At 41.0% G+C, this 13,002-nt stretch overlaps 1 protein-coding gene across 1 annotated transcript in view; it reads left to right on the forward strand.

Moving 5' to 3' along the window:
• Positions 1-10,170, forward strand: part of OPRK1 (opioid receptor kappa 1) — a 108,199-nt gene extending 98,029 nt beyond the window's left edge. The window contains exon 4 of the mRNA XM_075584385.1: positions 9,304-10,170. Within this exon, the coding sequence (XP_075440500.1) occupies positions 9,304-9,827 (524 nt within the window). The 3' untranslated portion in view covers positions 9,828-10,170. The remainder of the gene's footprint in view (positions 1-9,303) is intronic.
• The last annotated feature ends 2,832 nt before the right edge of the window (positions 10,171-13,002 follow it).

The following is a 13,002-nucleotide window of genomic DNA, read 5'->3' on the forward strand; positions in this document are numbered from 1 at the left end:
GTGTGATGCTTTGTTGAACTGTTCATAAGAATTTCAGGTCCGCAATAGGTGGTCGGTCAAAAAATACTTTTCTTTTTTTATGCATACAGTAATACAAAGAAACAGTTGCTGTGGTCTTTCTCTATGTTATGGCATTGCGAGATGGAGGCGAGAGAGGGGGCTGCAGCTCTGAAAATACGGTAGAAAGAAACAAGTACTGGTAATTACTGGTAATAATGATTAAACAATAACAACATTTCAAAAGATTTGGAAAAAAAAAAACCCACACATTTGTTTCCCCCCAACAGGATTTCTTTACAGTTACTGTTCTGGAACACTGAGAGAGGGTGGGAGAGGGGGGTTTGTGTAAGATACAGACTAGTTTGTACTTACAGTAAACACAGTACTGTAATCTTACACCCCCCCCCCCCCTCCCTTCCTTTTTTCACTGCAGCTGCTGAAAATCCTGTATATTGTAAATAAACAGATCTGGTTAGTTTGATTTAAAAAAAAAACACATTTAAAAACACCTTTTTTTGCACAAACGAATTTCTATACAGTAACATACTTACCTGTGCCTGATTGACAGAAATAAATGATTAGATAATATCAATATTTCAAAACAATAAAAAACAAACAGAAAATGATTAAACACATTAAACAATAAAACAATGCTATTTTTTTTTTTTTTTGGATGAAAAACTTTTGCACTACTGTAGAGTTTGGGAAAAGTTGTTAGCAAGAGGGGTGCCACTCCAAGCACGAGAAAAACGAAAATGTGTGGTGCTTCTAAGAAAAACCTTCTGAGTATGAATGTCATAAGACTTGGGGCCTCATGCAGAGAGCAGCGCTATTTAGAATTGGAGAGGGGAATAAAATTTAGCTTTATTGGAGAGTTTTTTTCTACATATGCAGAAAGGGCATAAAACTGCATTTACAATCCTTTCTGCATATGGAGAGTTTCAACCAGCGCTATGAGCGCTGTTGAAACTAGTGGGAAAGAAATCGTTTTTTTTTTTTTTTTCTCCACTGGCCGCGGAGCACCAGCTTCATGGTGGAGAGGAAAAATGTTGAAAATCGCGCCATTTTTTGGGCGCGAACAGCCACTAGATGGCGTTCGCGGCTCTCTGCATACGACCGTTTTAAACACTGGAGAGATTAGGATCTCTCCAGCCGCGCTGCGAGTTTCAAGAAAAATAAATAAAAATTGGCGCTTTTTTTAAAACTTGCCATTATCTGCCTTTCTCAAGGCAGAATTCGCCAAAACATGCCGCTTTCCCTGTTAGCGCTGCTCTCTGCATGAGGCCCTTGATGTTCAATTCAGTAAATATATTGTTCCTGAGATGATGACCCCCAACGATACAAATAAATGGGAAACAGTCCATAAATCACTTCTCCATACCATCTGAATAGTGGGCTACGGCCCCCACAAACACTGCAGTAAGGGGCCACACTATTATTGAAAGTGTCCCAACATAAATTATCAGAGTGGAATTGTGCCAGAGATATAAGTGACTCACTTTTTGGAGTAGGTGTTATCCCAGAATCTTCTTCCGCCAAATGGGGGTGTGCGTCCGATTTTTCTGATAAGGATAAGCATGAAGACAAAGAAAAAGCAGGCACCGTTGCTCAGGAAAAACAAAAAAATGTATAAATAAGTCAAGGAGAGCTTGGACCCTAAAAAAGTTATTTAATGGACCCAGCAAACAAATACAGCTGCATTATGGGGTACAAGGGACCCCCACCAACGCATTTCCAGCGTGAGCTCTTTATGAAGGTGACTTATACCTTGATAAAGAGCTCACGCTCGAAACGCGTTGGTGGGGGTCCCTTGTACCCCATAATGCAGCTGTATTTGTTTGCTGTGTCCATTAAATAACTTTTTTAGGGTCCAAGCTCTCCTTGACTTAGTTATACATTTTTTTGTTTTTCTTGAGCAACGGTGCCTGCTTTTTCTTTGTCTTCACACTCCAAGCACGAGCCCTTGTATGCCTCAACAGGCAATTTATAGTGTCTCCTACAGCTCTCATAACTGTAGGGGTAACACGGAAATAATGTTCCACTTCATTCAAAATGGTCATTCTTAAATTTGCTGGCAGAGCTCTCTTTCTTTTATTTCCTTCATAATTTACACTGTGGGTCCAACCGCTGTACATCTCAAAACTGACGTGGTGTTTAAATATTGCTAGGGCAAATTTCTGGGCTACACCAGCACATTCAGTCTTGTATTTCTCCCGGTCGTGCTGGGTCAGGTTGGTCAAGATGATGTCCGGTATCGTTGGAAGCCTGGGTGCTGGTGTACTTCTGGCAGCGGGCGATGGTAGGCGGTGTGGGAGGATGCTTTCCTCCTGTTGTGGCCTTACCGGGGTTATCACCTCGTCCTCAAAGGCATACAGGGACACGTATTCTGATCGATGGGGTGAGCGTGGGGTGCTTGGTGAGGGAAGCGTGAAGGTCACGTCATGCTGGCCACCCTCCTGCTCCTGCGTCGGACATACTGGTACAGGGACAGGGACAGGAACTCGCAGGAAAGAATACATCCCCACAATCTTCCTTTCCACCTTCTCCATGTTCCTTGTCATCTTCTCCATGTTACTTGCCATCTTCTCCATGTTACTTTCCATTTTCTCCATGCGCATATCCATTACTCAACATGGTCTTCAAAAAAAGATCAACCTTTTGCTCTGTGCTGTAGACAGCTGCGTAGGTGGGTGGTGGAGAAGGTGACCAGGGGGTTGCCAGGAGAGCAGCAGCGTCGAGGATGGGTTGTGGAGCAGGTGAGACAGGGGTTGACAGGAAAGCATCCTCAAAGATGGGTTGTGGAGCAGGTGAGCCGGGGGTTGCCAGGAGATCAGCAGCGTAGAGGATGGGTTGTGGATCTGGTTGGCAGGGGGTTGACAGGAGAGCAGCAGCGTAGAGGATGGGTTGTGGATCTGGTCGGCAGGGGGTTGACAGGAGAGCAGCAGCATTGAGGGTGGGTTGTGGAGCCGGTTGACAGGGGGTTGACAGGAGAGCAGCAGCGTCGAGGATGGGTTGTGGAGCAGGTCAGCAGGGGGTTGACAGGTGAGCCGGGTGTTGTGGAGCAGGTAGGCCGGGGGTTGCCAGGAGAGCAGCAGCTTCGAGGATGGGTTGTGGAGCAGGTGAGCTGGAGGGTGCAAGGAGAGAATCGGGATTCCACTTGACTTGCACAGTGCTAAGTGCGCCGATCTTCTTCTTTACAAAATAAGGCCCAAGGGTCTTAACCTTTTGGAGCCTTCGGGACATTTTCTTTATTCTGCTTTGGTTTTCGCTTAGGTTTTGGCTGGGAAACTGCTTTCACCTTTCACTTGGCCGGCATGGCAGAAGCAAGTTGGGTATTGCGTCCGTAGAATCGGGGGCGATCCATGGAAACAGGAGGACGAATGCACAATGCAGTATCTGGACAAGAGCAAGTTCAGATAGAGATCAGTGTGTGAGAGTCTATGCAATTTGTCTCACCTTTTATTAAAAAAAATTCGCGGGCATGGACGCGAGGTGCAGGTGTTAAAATTGGGCGGACTGTGTACTAATCCTGTCGAGTAACGTTGAGGCACATTAAATTAAAGTATAAATACACCATCCATTTTGTGTATTCAATGCACATTCAATACACATCGAATTCACATCGAATTGCTCTGTGTGTGCTTGCAATTTTTTTCTATCAGCAAGATGCCAAAGAAAAGGATTTCAAAAGATCTCAGCTTGAGAATAAAGGATATGTACCAGAATGGACAGAGCATTGCACAGATCCACCGCTGGTGGAGGCTTCGGGCCTCGTTTAGCAAAAAGCACTGTTTGTTATCATGCGCATGGGAAGGCAAAAAACGTCAAAAGAAAGCCGACTGTCACTACTGAGTAAGTACTTACTGTATTGTCCTCCATAACTCTACCAACGTCTTGTACTGAACTGTACAGTACTTGTATGCCTGTGTTCAATATTTTATTAATCTTTACAGTATCTTTTGACTGTACAGTATAACATTTTTGCCATTCTTACAATCAGTCACTAGCTTTTTAAGTCAACGCTACAGTAATATACTGTACTGTCTTCTGTACTTTAGGAGGTGGTGTGATAGTGTAATCATTTCAAAAGATTCTGTTTTCTTTGAACTAATAATCCTGCAGTTTGAGGGGATATTTATTTAATATATTCATACTGTATACTGTAGCGCCCAAAGTGTACTCACAGTACAATAAGTGCCACAGCAACATCGGACAATAAGAAATCTGTGCGCTATTGGGATGCTTAATTTGCCTACTGTAACAAATTGTTCTGTTTTTCTTTACACATTAGGGTGAACACTCTTCTGGTGGACCAAATAAGTGACGCGAATGATGAGACGTGTGCCACAAGGGTATAGAATGCACTAGATGCTACTCATAAAATAAAAGCATCAGAGACCAGTATCAGGTTGATGAGACGGAAATTGGGATGGAAATATGGGCGTTTTAAGTAAGTACAGGATACAGTACGTCACCCATGCCCTCTTTTTTTATGTTAGGCTCCCTCTAATACAGTATCATACTGTACTGTATGTCCAGCATTTAGTGGCTCTAACATTTTTCCTTGTCATTACAGAGCGTATCCTATGATAAGGGAAGCCAACCAAATAAAAAGAGTGGACCAGGCGCGGGCATGGATTGAAAGTGGCGAGACTTGCAAATATGTCATCTTTATAGACGAGACAACTGTAGCGCTTGAGAGGTTTGCCCATTTTGGATTCTACAAAAAAGGACGCCTATCTCTGAAGCCGCGTCCCAAGCACCCAGTGAAGATGCATGTTTTGGGTGCCATCTCTAGACAAGGACCAGGATGCATCATTATCTTTGAGGGTAAAATAATGCACAAATACACATGCTGTGGCCTTACGCACTGGACAGCTGTACTGTATTCAGTATTTTGTACCCTAATGTTATTTTTTTTTCTTGTTTCCAGGAATCATGAATAAAGCGTTCTTCCAAGATCACATAATTACACATGTTGTTGAATACATAAATAATGATTTCCCATCTGGTCACCGGTTCTTCCAGGACAATGATCCGAAACACACAGCGTCGACGGCTCACATTCTTGCCAGCGGTATCAACTGGGTTAAGACGCCAGCGGAGTAAGTTGGGTAACCTTTTCTCATTGTTTTACATAGTTTACTATATATCTCCTTACGTAATTCACCTTTTTTCTCCCCTCCTACTGTATTCCAGATCACCAGATTTTAATCCCATCAAAATGGTATGGCTTGAGTTGAAGGATTATATCAGAAAAGTGTGGAAACCGTCCAAAAAGGAAGAATTGGAAAAGGTGATACTGAATTTCTGGAACAATATACTCACCGTAGCCAGATGTAATAAATATATCGATCATATTGCGACTGTGTTGCCTATTGTTATGCAATGTAATGGCCAGGCCTCGGGAAAGTAATAAGGCACAGGTAAGTATGATACAGGTAAGTATGGCCTTAAAAATAACCATGTCTGCATTTATTGTTTCTTTTCATTTTCAGAACAGCCGCAAGCAAGGAAGGGGGGGATGTGTAAGATAATAGTATGGTGTTCATGTACAAACCAGCCTGTATCTTACACAAACCCCCCCTCTCCCACCCTCTCTCAGTAGTTACTGTATAGAAATTCGTGTTTGCCAAAAAAAAAAAAAATTGTTTAAAAAAAATCTTTTGAAATACTGTATTTTCAGAGCTGCAGCCCCATCTCTCCCCATCTCGCAATGCCATAATGAAGAGAAAGACAAGAGCTACTGTATTGTATTTTTGTACTATATTATGCATTAAAAAATAAAATCTATTTTTTAAACCCCTCTTGTAGACCTGAAATTCTTATGAACAGTTCAACAAACAAAGCATTGCACTTCACATTAGTTTGGGAAAAAATATATATAAAAACAAAAAATGCTTTATAAAAATTATTATATTTTTATTGTTTAATCAATCATTTCTGTTAATAATGCAATAAAATGTTGTAGAAAAATACTATTTTCCTGCAATAAGGATTATCCAACATGTCTTCTGCCCAGCTCATGATCATCACGCATCAGTTCATTTACGTTAATGGCTCTGTTGGAGGGCTCTGTTGTTGTGTTGTTGATAAGCTTTGAACTTCAAGTTGACTTGTTTTGTTACAGTACAATAGCAGTTTTAGAAGGGCTTGCTTAGCTAGGCCTGTATCTCACACAACATGTTAATCTTATTACTAGCGGGGGGGATTGTTGTGTTGAAGAAAAGGCAAGTTAGAAGGGCTTAGCTTATTGCACTTGCGCATGCGTGGCATGGTTTGTCAGAGGTGTTGATAAGAGGTTTAAATCCTTGAGCCGTGTTTGTGCGGGGGGGGGGGGGGTGCGAACTGTGATAGCTGTATGAAGTTCCAAGCTGTACAGTAGTTCAAAGTCATATTCTCAACAGGTTATCATAATGTTTTGCTCTCCACACCCCCAAATAAAAATCACAGTACTACAGTATGCCACCCACCTCAGAAAGAACGTACATGACTAGTGTGGAATTAAAAAGCAACAGTACTGTTTGATTCTCATTATATCCATAATTGCTACAGTATGCAAGCCCATGGTGATAACCCCAAAAAATATATACTGGTACTGCATTTGTAAAACTTGAATCTCAGAATATCCATACTTGCTATGCAAGCCATGGCGATAACCAAAAAAAAAAAATAAATTAAAAAGCAACAGTACTGTTTGATTCTCATAATATCCATACATTTTTGTATGATTCATTACCAAATAAAATTCTAAAGAACAATATCGCACACTGAATGTGTGTGTGTGGGGGTTAAAATCATCAGACCCTCCCAAAAATATATATTATTTGATTTGTTTAATCAATTATTTCTGGTTTTTATTTTCAGTACTGTACAGTACAGCAATACAGAATCAAATGCAACCATAACGAAGGAAAAGACAAGCCTGTACACGAATTATTGTATTTTTTTATTTTTGCATTTTTGTATGATTCATTACCCAATAAAATTCTAAAGAACAATTATTAATGATTTGATTCAACTACTAAAGTGTGTGTGTGTGTGTGTGGGGGGGGGCAGCTTTGAAGGCCGTTGGGGGGAGGGGTGTTGTGTTGTTGATAAGCGGTGAATTCCAAGATGACTTGACACAGCACAATAGAAGAAGCTTTGAAGGGCTTATGGTGCGCATGCGTGGCAGGCATCACAGCCGTTTTCAGCCAACATGGTAATCTTATTAGCAGTTGAAGCAAAGCACACCACATTTTCTTGAATGGCTCTGTGGGGGGGGGGGAGGGTGCTGTGTTGTTGATACTGCTAACAAACCCACGTGAACTTAACCGACTAAGACCTTGTGCCTGACAGGATGACCGGATTTGCGAACATGTTACTGTAATACAGCACGTGTTTTTTCTTTAATCATACAATATCTTCTGGCCAGCTCATGCAAAATGTGCTGACCCGTGGCACCCACCCCTCAAATAAAAATCACTTCGTACAGTAAAATATCAAAACATAAAGTATAATGGTTGGTCGGAAAGGCATTTAGAATTTTTTTTTAATAAACAGTTCACCTTAACCAAGGAAAGTAATGTAGAAAACAATAAGCGTGAAGTCTATTATTAATGATTTGATTCTACTGGACTACAGTATCGCAGACATGAATGAAATGTGTTAGCTTAGAAAGGCTTATGGAATTTGCGCATGCGTGGCAGGCAGCTCAGCCGATTTTAGCCAACATGTTAATCGTGACATTGAATTGCTATTGGATTTTGATGACAACAACTCGCGATTGCCCACTTGAGTTTCTCGACGGTATTGCAGAACACGCTAAAATGCCATTTTCTAATCCGGACAAAACGATAATCAAACCGCGTGTTTAAGCACGATTATATCAAATTGCGAGCCATCGAATGGGTATTCCGATCTACATACCGCGTTAATCGTTCGAATAGCGGCCGCTGCATCAGTAGGAATGTGGGTGACATCGGAATAGAGAGTAACATAGAGAGGGAGTAGAGTGGAATTGGGGTAGTGTGACAGTGTGACATCAGTGTCTGTGGGTAACCTGAGGGTAAGAGAGAGTGGGTGATATGGGGATAAAAAGTGAGTGAAATAATGAGTTAGTGACATGGGGAGATTGGGTGATTTGGGAGGTTTAATGATGGAGGAATGGGTGACATAGCATTAAGTGTCTGACACTGGATAGTAGTGGGTAACATGGGAAGTGAGTTGGTGACATGGGGTGGTGAGAATCCCTCTAGTGCAGCTGTAGGGGATGAAGGGTTAACAGCAGATCAGACTGCTTACCCCTCCCCCGATGACTGTATTCCAAGTCTCAGAGAAGGCAGACTCAGCATGGGACAGAGGGATATGAAGTTAACCCGTGCAGCTGCACCGGAGGCAGTGAGGGGATACCTTGGAAATGAGGGATGCCTCTTAAAAGAGGTTTTGGTTATAGTTCTGATTCGTTATTTGAAGTTAACGTAACACTATCCTGAAAAATATAACTTTAAGGCTACTGTAACTAGCTGAAGATCAGCTGTTGTTTTTGCATATAATTATCTTAGGGCGTTAACTCAGGAAAAGATTTTTCTGTTTTGGGGTAATGTAATGTTATTTTCTCCTTTTAGTGAATCTGGGCCTTAGTTTGAATAATCATTTTATATTCATGATTTAATGAAGAGGAACAGTATGAGCTGTCTTTTGCATCTACTGTATGTGTTCTGCTCATTACTTTCATTATCGATTTAGCATCTGCTTAGCAATATACTGTAGACCTGCAAAATAAATGCACATGCATGTTATACTGAGTATTGTGTTGTCCTTATGTCCAAACCAATTGATAAACACTGAATGTGAGTTAAAGCAGGAATGTCTTGGCTTACACATAAGGAAAAATGAGAATGGAGGGCACTTTCACTGGTGTTTTGGTTTGTTTTCCTAGAACTTGATTGGTTTTGGGTGTGTAAAGGATTATGGGAAAATATCATAATAAGTAGGATTCTTATATGGAATCTTTTCAACTTTTTCATTTTCTTAAAAGTTTGTAAGTTTTTTGTACAAAAAATAGAAATGTTCTTCAGATTTAAAAATAAAAATAATCCGAGGAAGAGCCTTATTTGGAATTTGCTTGAATTAAAAAGGTAATTTAAAAAAAGTTGAAGTTCCCATAGTTTGAATTTTAAATGCACATACCTACCAATGCTTAAAAAGTGATCCTACTTGATGTATCTATGATCCTTAAAATACCTAACAGTTACAAATATAAGCAGTATAGGAGTATATGACCTCATTAATATTTATTTCTCTTTTCTCCTCTTCCAGGTGCCACAGAATGTGCCCTTCAATTCCCAACTCACTATTGGTACTGGGACACTGTGATGAAAATCTGTGTATTCATCTTTGCTTTCATAATTCCTGTATTTATTATAACTATTTGCTATACATTGATGATCCTGCGATTAAAAAGTGTGCGACTGCTTTCTGGATCTCGAGAAAAAGACAGAAATCTCCGTCGCATCACAAGACTGGTACTGGTAGTTGTAGCAGTATTTATTGTGTGCTGGACCCCCATTCATATTTTTGTGCTGGTGGAGGCACTAGTGAATGTACCCCAAAATATTGCTGTCATTTCCATTTATTATTTTTGCATTGCTTTGGGATACACTAACAGCAGCCTCAATCCTATTTTATATGCTTTCTTGGATGAAAATTTCAAAAGATGCTTCAAAGATTTCTGCTTTCCTTCAAAGCTCAGAATGGATCGGCAAGGAAATAGCAGAGCTGGGAACACAGTTCCAGACCCTGCATACACAAGGGATGCTGATGGGACTAACAAACCAGTATGACTAGTAGTGGAAATGACTTCTTTCACACCTCAAGGAAGAGGGGATCCAAATGAACTGGGATTAACTCAGATAACTTCATCAGTATAACCGTAATGTACATATTGTTGACCCCATAGTACTATAGGTCTGAGATACAGGGATATTTTGAAGTCTCTTCTAAAGCTCAACTCCCTATCTTCATCAATATCACAACATGGTTCATAAACAACTTCAGTATCCTGAAGACAGGTAGTATAAATATCATAACAATAAGTGATGGATGTCCAGTTTAAAAACATTAGAATTGTACAGTATCTATATTACATTTTTTACGGTCTGGTTAAAAACAGGGAGTGACATTACATAAACACATTATATATATATATATATATATATATATATATATATATATATATATATATATATATATATATATATATATATATATAAAGCAACTGTAAATATTACTGTATGTTCATTTGCATGTCTTAGACAGGTCTGCAACCCTGTCTTTCCCCATTGTCACCCAGCATACAGCGCTTCCACTGCAGCAAGTGATTCTGGGAAATGACATGCAAATGAGCACTCAGTGCCACCTTTTGTCTCAAGCTCGTATTGCACAAGCCAATCCTCAAGCCAATGCATGCTGTTTTAAACACAGCTTTTAGACAGAGGCTGGGATGAGATGCATATATATATATATATATATATATATATATATATATATATATACATACATACATACATACATACATACATACATACATACATACATACATATAAGTTCTTCAGTATTAGGTGATACCTTTTTTATTGGACTAACAATTTATGTCATAGGACAAGCTTTCGAGAGTTCTCCTCAGGATAACTCTCAAAAGCTTGTCCTATGACATAAATTGTTAGTCCAATAAAAAAGGTATCACCTAATACTGAAGTACTCATTTATTCTGCACTATTGCAACTGGACTAACACGGTTATTTTCTGCTTTATACATATATATATATATATATATATAATTCATATTTTAAAACAAATACTACTGCGTTTAAGGTTTGGCGTTTGGCATTGGAATATTATACAGTAAAACATTTTAATACAACTACTCTTGCTTTTGTTTAGGGAAACTTATATGCTTTGAGCTATACTTGGTGTTTCTGTTTTGCTGCTTTTCACTGAACTACATCTGATTATGTAGGTTGTCTAGTTAAAAGTTTCAATAAAAGTTTCAATTATTTAATGTTTTGTAGTGGATGCACTCCTTTGTAGAAAACAATTTCACAACTGGTCCTTTTTACATTCCCTAAATATTCTTGCATTGCTCTCTTTTAGAAAATGTTAAGATTTTTGGGGGGGTTATACTGTAGATCAAAGTTTCACAGGTCCAAATCTGGGGCAAAAAGTGGAGCAAATACATTGCATCTTATTATTTAAAGAAAAATATCACACCTTTGTCCTCATTTTGCAGCCTTAAGTCATTGATACACACTGTAACTGAAAAATTATAATAATTGGTAAAACATTATCGGTCTACATATCAAAGACTCAGTTATAAAACGGATACAATAAATTGCAATAAAAAACTGTCATTCTCAATGGGGCTACTTTTCTTTGATAAATCTGGTCCTTTTTTTGTCCCAGTTGTTTTATTTTGTACTGTAAAAATGTTATTCTCCAATACAAAGCTATTTTGAGCAGTAACGGTTTTTTATAACCTCAGTTACTGTGGGAACAAGCACGGCGGGTTATAACCATTCTAGATCCTTTTGAATAAGATTTGATTGAAAATTTAATTATACAAAATATTTATTGGAGGTAGTTACAATATCAGTACGATATAGCACATAGAAAAATTAATAAAAAATAGGATATAATTGCTGATTTGGCATCTGGAAAAATGACATCTGTCTATGCTGATTGAATGTTAAACTAAAATTAGAAAAACTGAAAAAGCATTAAAAAATTAAATTTAAATTCTCAGGTGTAATTATACAAGCTCTATATGGCATTAGAATATCTAGCAGCTCTTTCTGTTGCTTTATTAGCTGTGAAGCTGGTGTGGAAGAAACAAGCTTCACCCTTGTTTTAGGATAACACTCTGCCAGATACTTTGTTTATTGCGTATGTAGCCTGGAGCTCCCATGGCTCCTGGAGACCCCCCTCCCTTGGTGCAGGGCGGTCCCGGGTGCCGACAGACCTGACGGCTGCTTCAAAGGGTGGGGGCTGGAGCAGGGAGCAGCGCAGCTTCCCCTGCCTGCGGCCGGTTGCCGGGGACGCGATCGGGCCGTTGCTAAGGCCGCGATCGCGTCTCTAAGGTCCCGGCGGCCGGTTAAGCAGGGCGCCGCCATTGCGCTGTGGGTTGCGCATGCGCAGGGACCTGATAGCGTAGGGAGAGCCCCAGAGACAGGGCAAAGTAGCGCGAGAGCAGGGAAAGACCAGGGAAGGTTGAGGCAGCCAGAAGAAGCTTGCGCAGGCGCAGGAGAGGTAGGGAAAAGCCCGTGAAGCCCTAGCCTACCAGGGAAGGCTCTGAGCTGGGACTACATATCCCAAGAGCCTTTGCGCGCCCCACATGACACCAGGGAGCCAATAGGGCTTAGGGAGCCCCTGGAGAAGAGATACATTTGACGGGCTTACAGCACGTTAGCCAGCAGTCAGAGACCGGAGCAGCCCAAGGAAGGAGGTAGGGTACAGGAGTCCAGGACTCACTGTACTAGGCCAGCACCCCCAGGGTCTGAGGTAGTTAGTTACTCTGATAGAGAGAGTGTTGCCAGGGACTGCTCTAGAGAGAGGGACCCTGCCACTCAGGTTAACCCGTTGGAGCAGGGGAGCTGTGAGGGAAGGAAGGGCGCGGGGAGCGAGTACAGCTCCTGCGGCCCTATAGGTACCCGCACCCCAGGTAGGCCCCAACCCCCCACTAGGGTAGTGGGTAACTGCTGAGGGAGGCCCAAGATAGGGACGCTGCCCTTAGTGTAGAGTGCTGCCTTGACAGGGTCATGGCGGTCAGTGCTGTGAGGTCTGACAGGCAGGCACCTTGTTGCGCAGCATGTTGGCTGGCAGCATTTAGTGAGGCTGAGGGGACTTGGTTAGTTAGGGGAGTGGGACAGGTCATTAACCCCTGTAGGCCCCTAGGAGTTTCCCCAAAGCCACCACAGGTTGCTGTACTATAGGGACGGCCTATAGTGTAGCACGTGCCACCTA

The sequence above is a fragment of the Ascaphus truei genome, chromosome 2 (genome assembly GCF_040206685.1).
Source record: "Ascaphus truei isolate aAscTru1 chromosome 2, aAscTru1.hap1, whole genome shotgun sequence".
Lineage (NCBI taxonomy): Eukaryota > Metazoa > Chordata > Amphibia > Anura > Ascaphidae > Ascaphus > Ascaphus truei.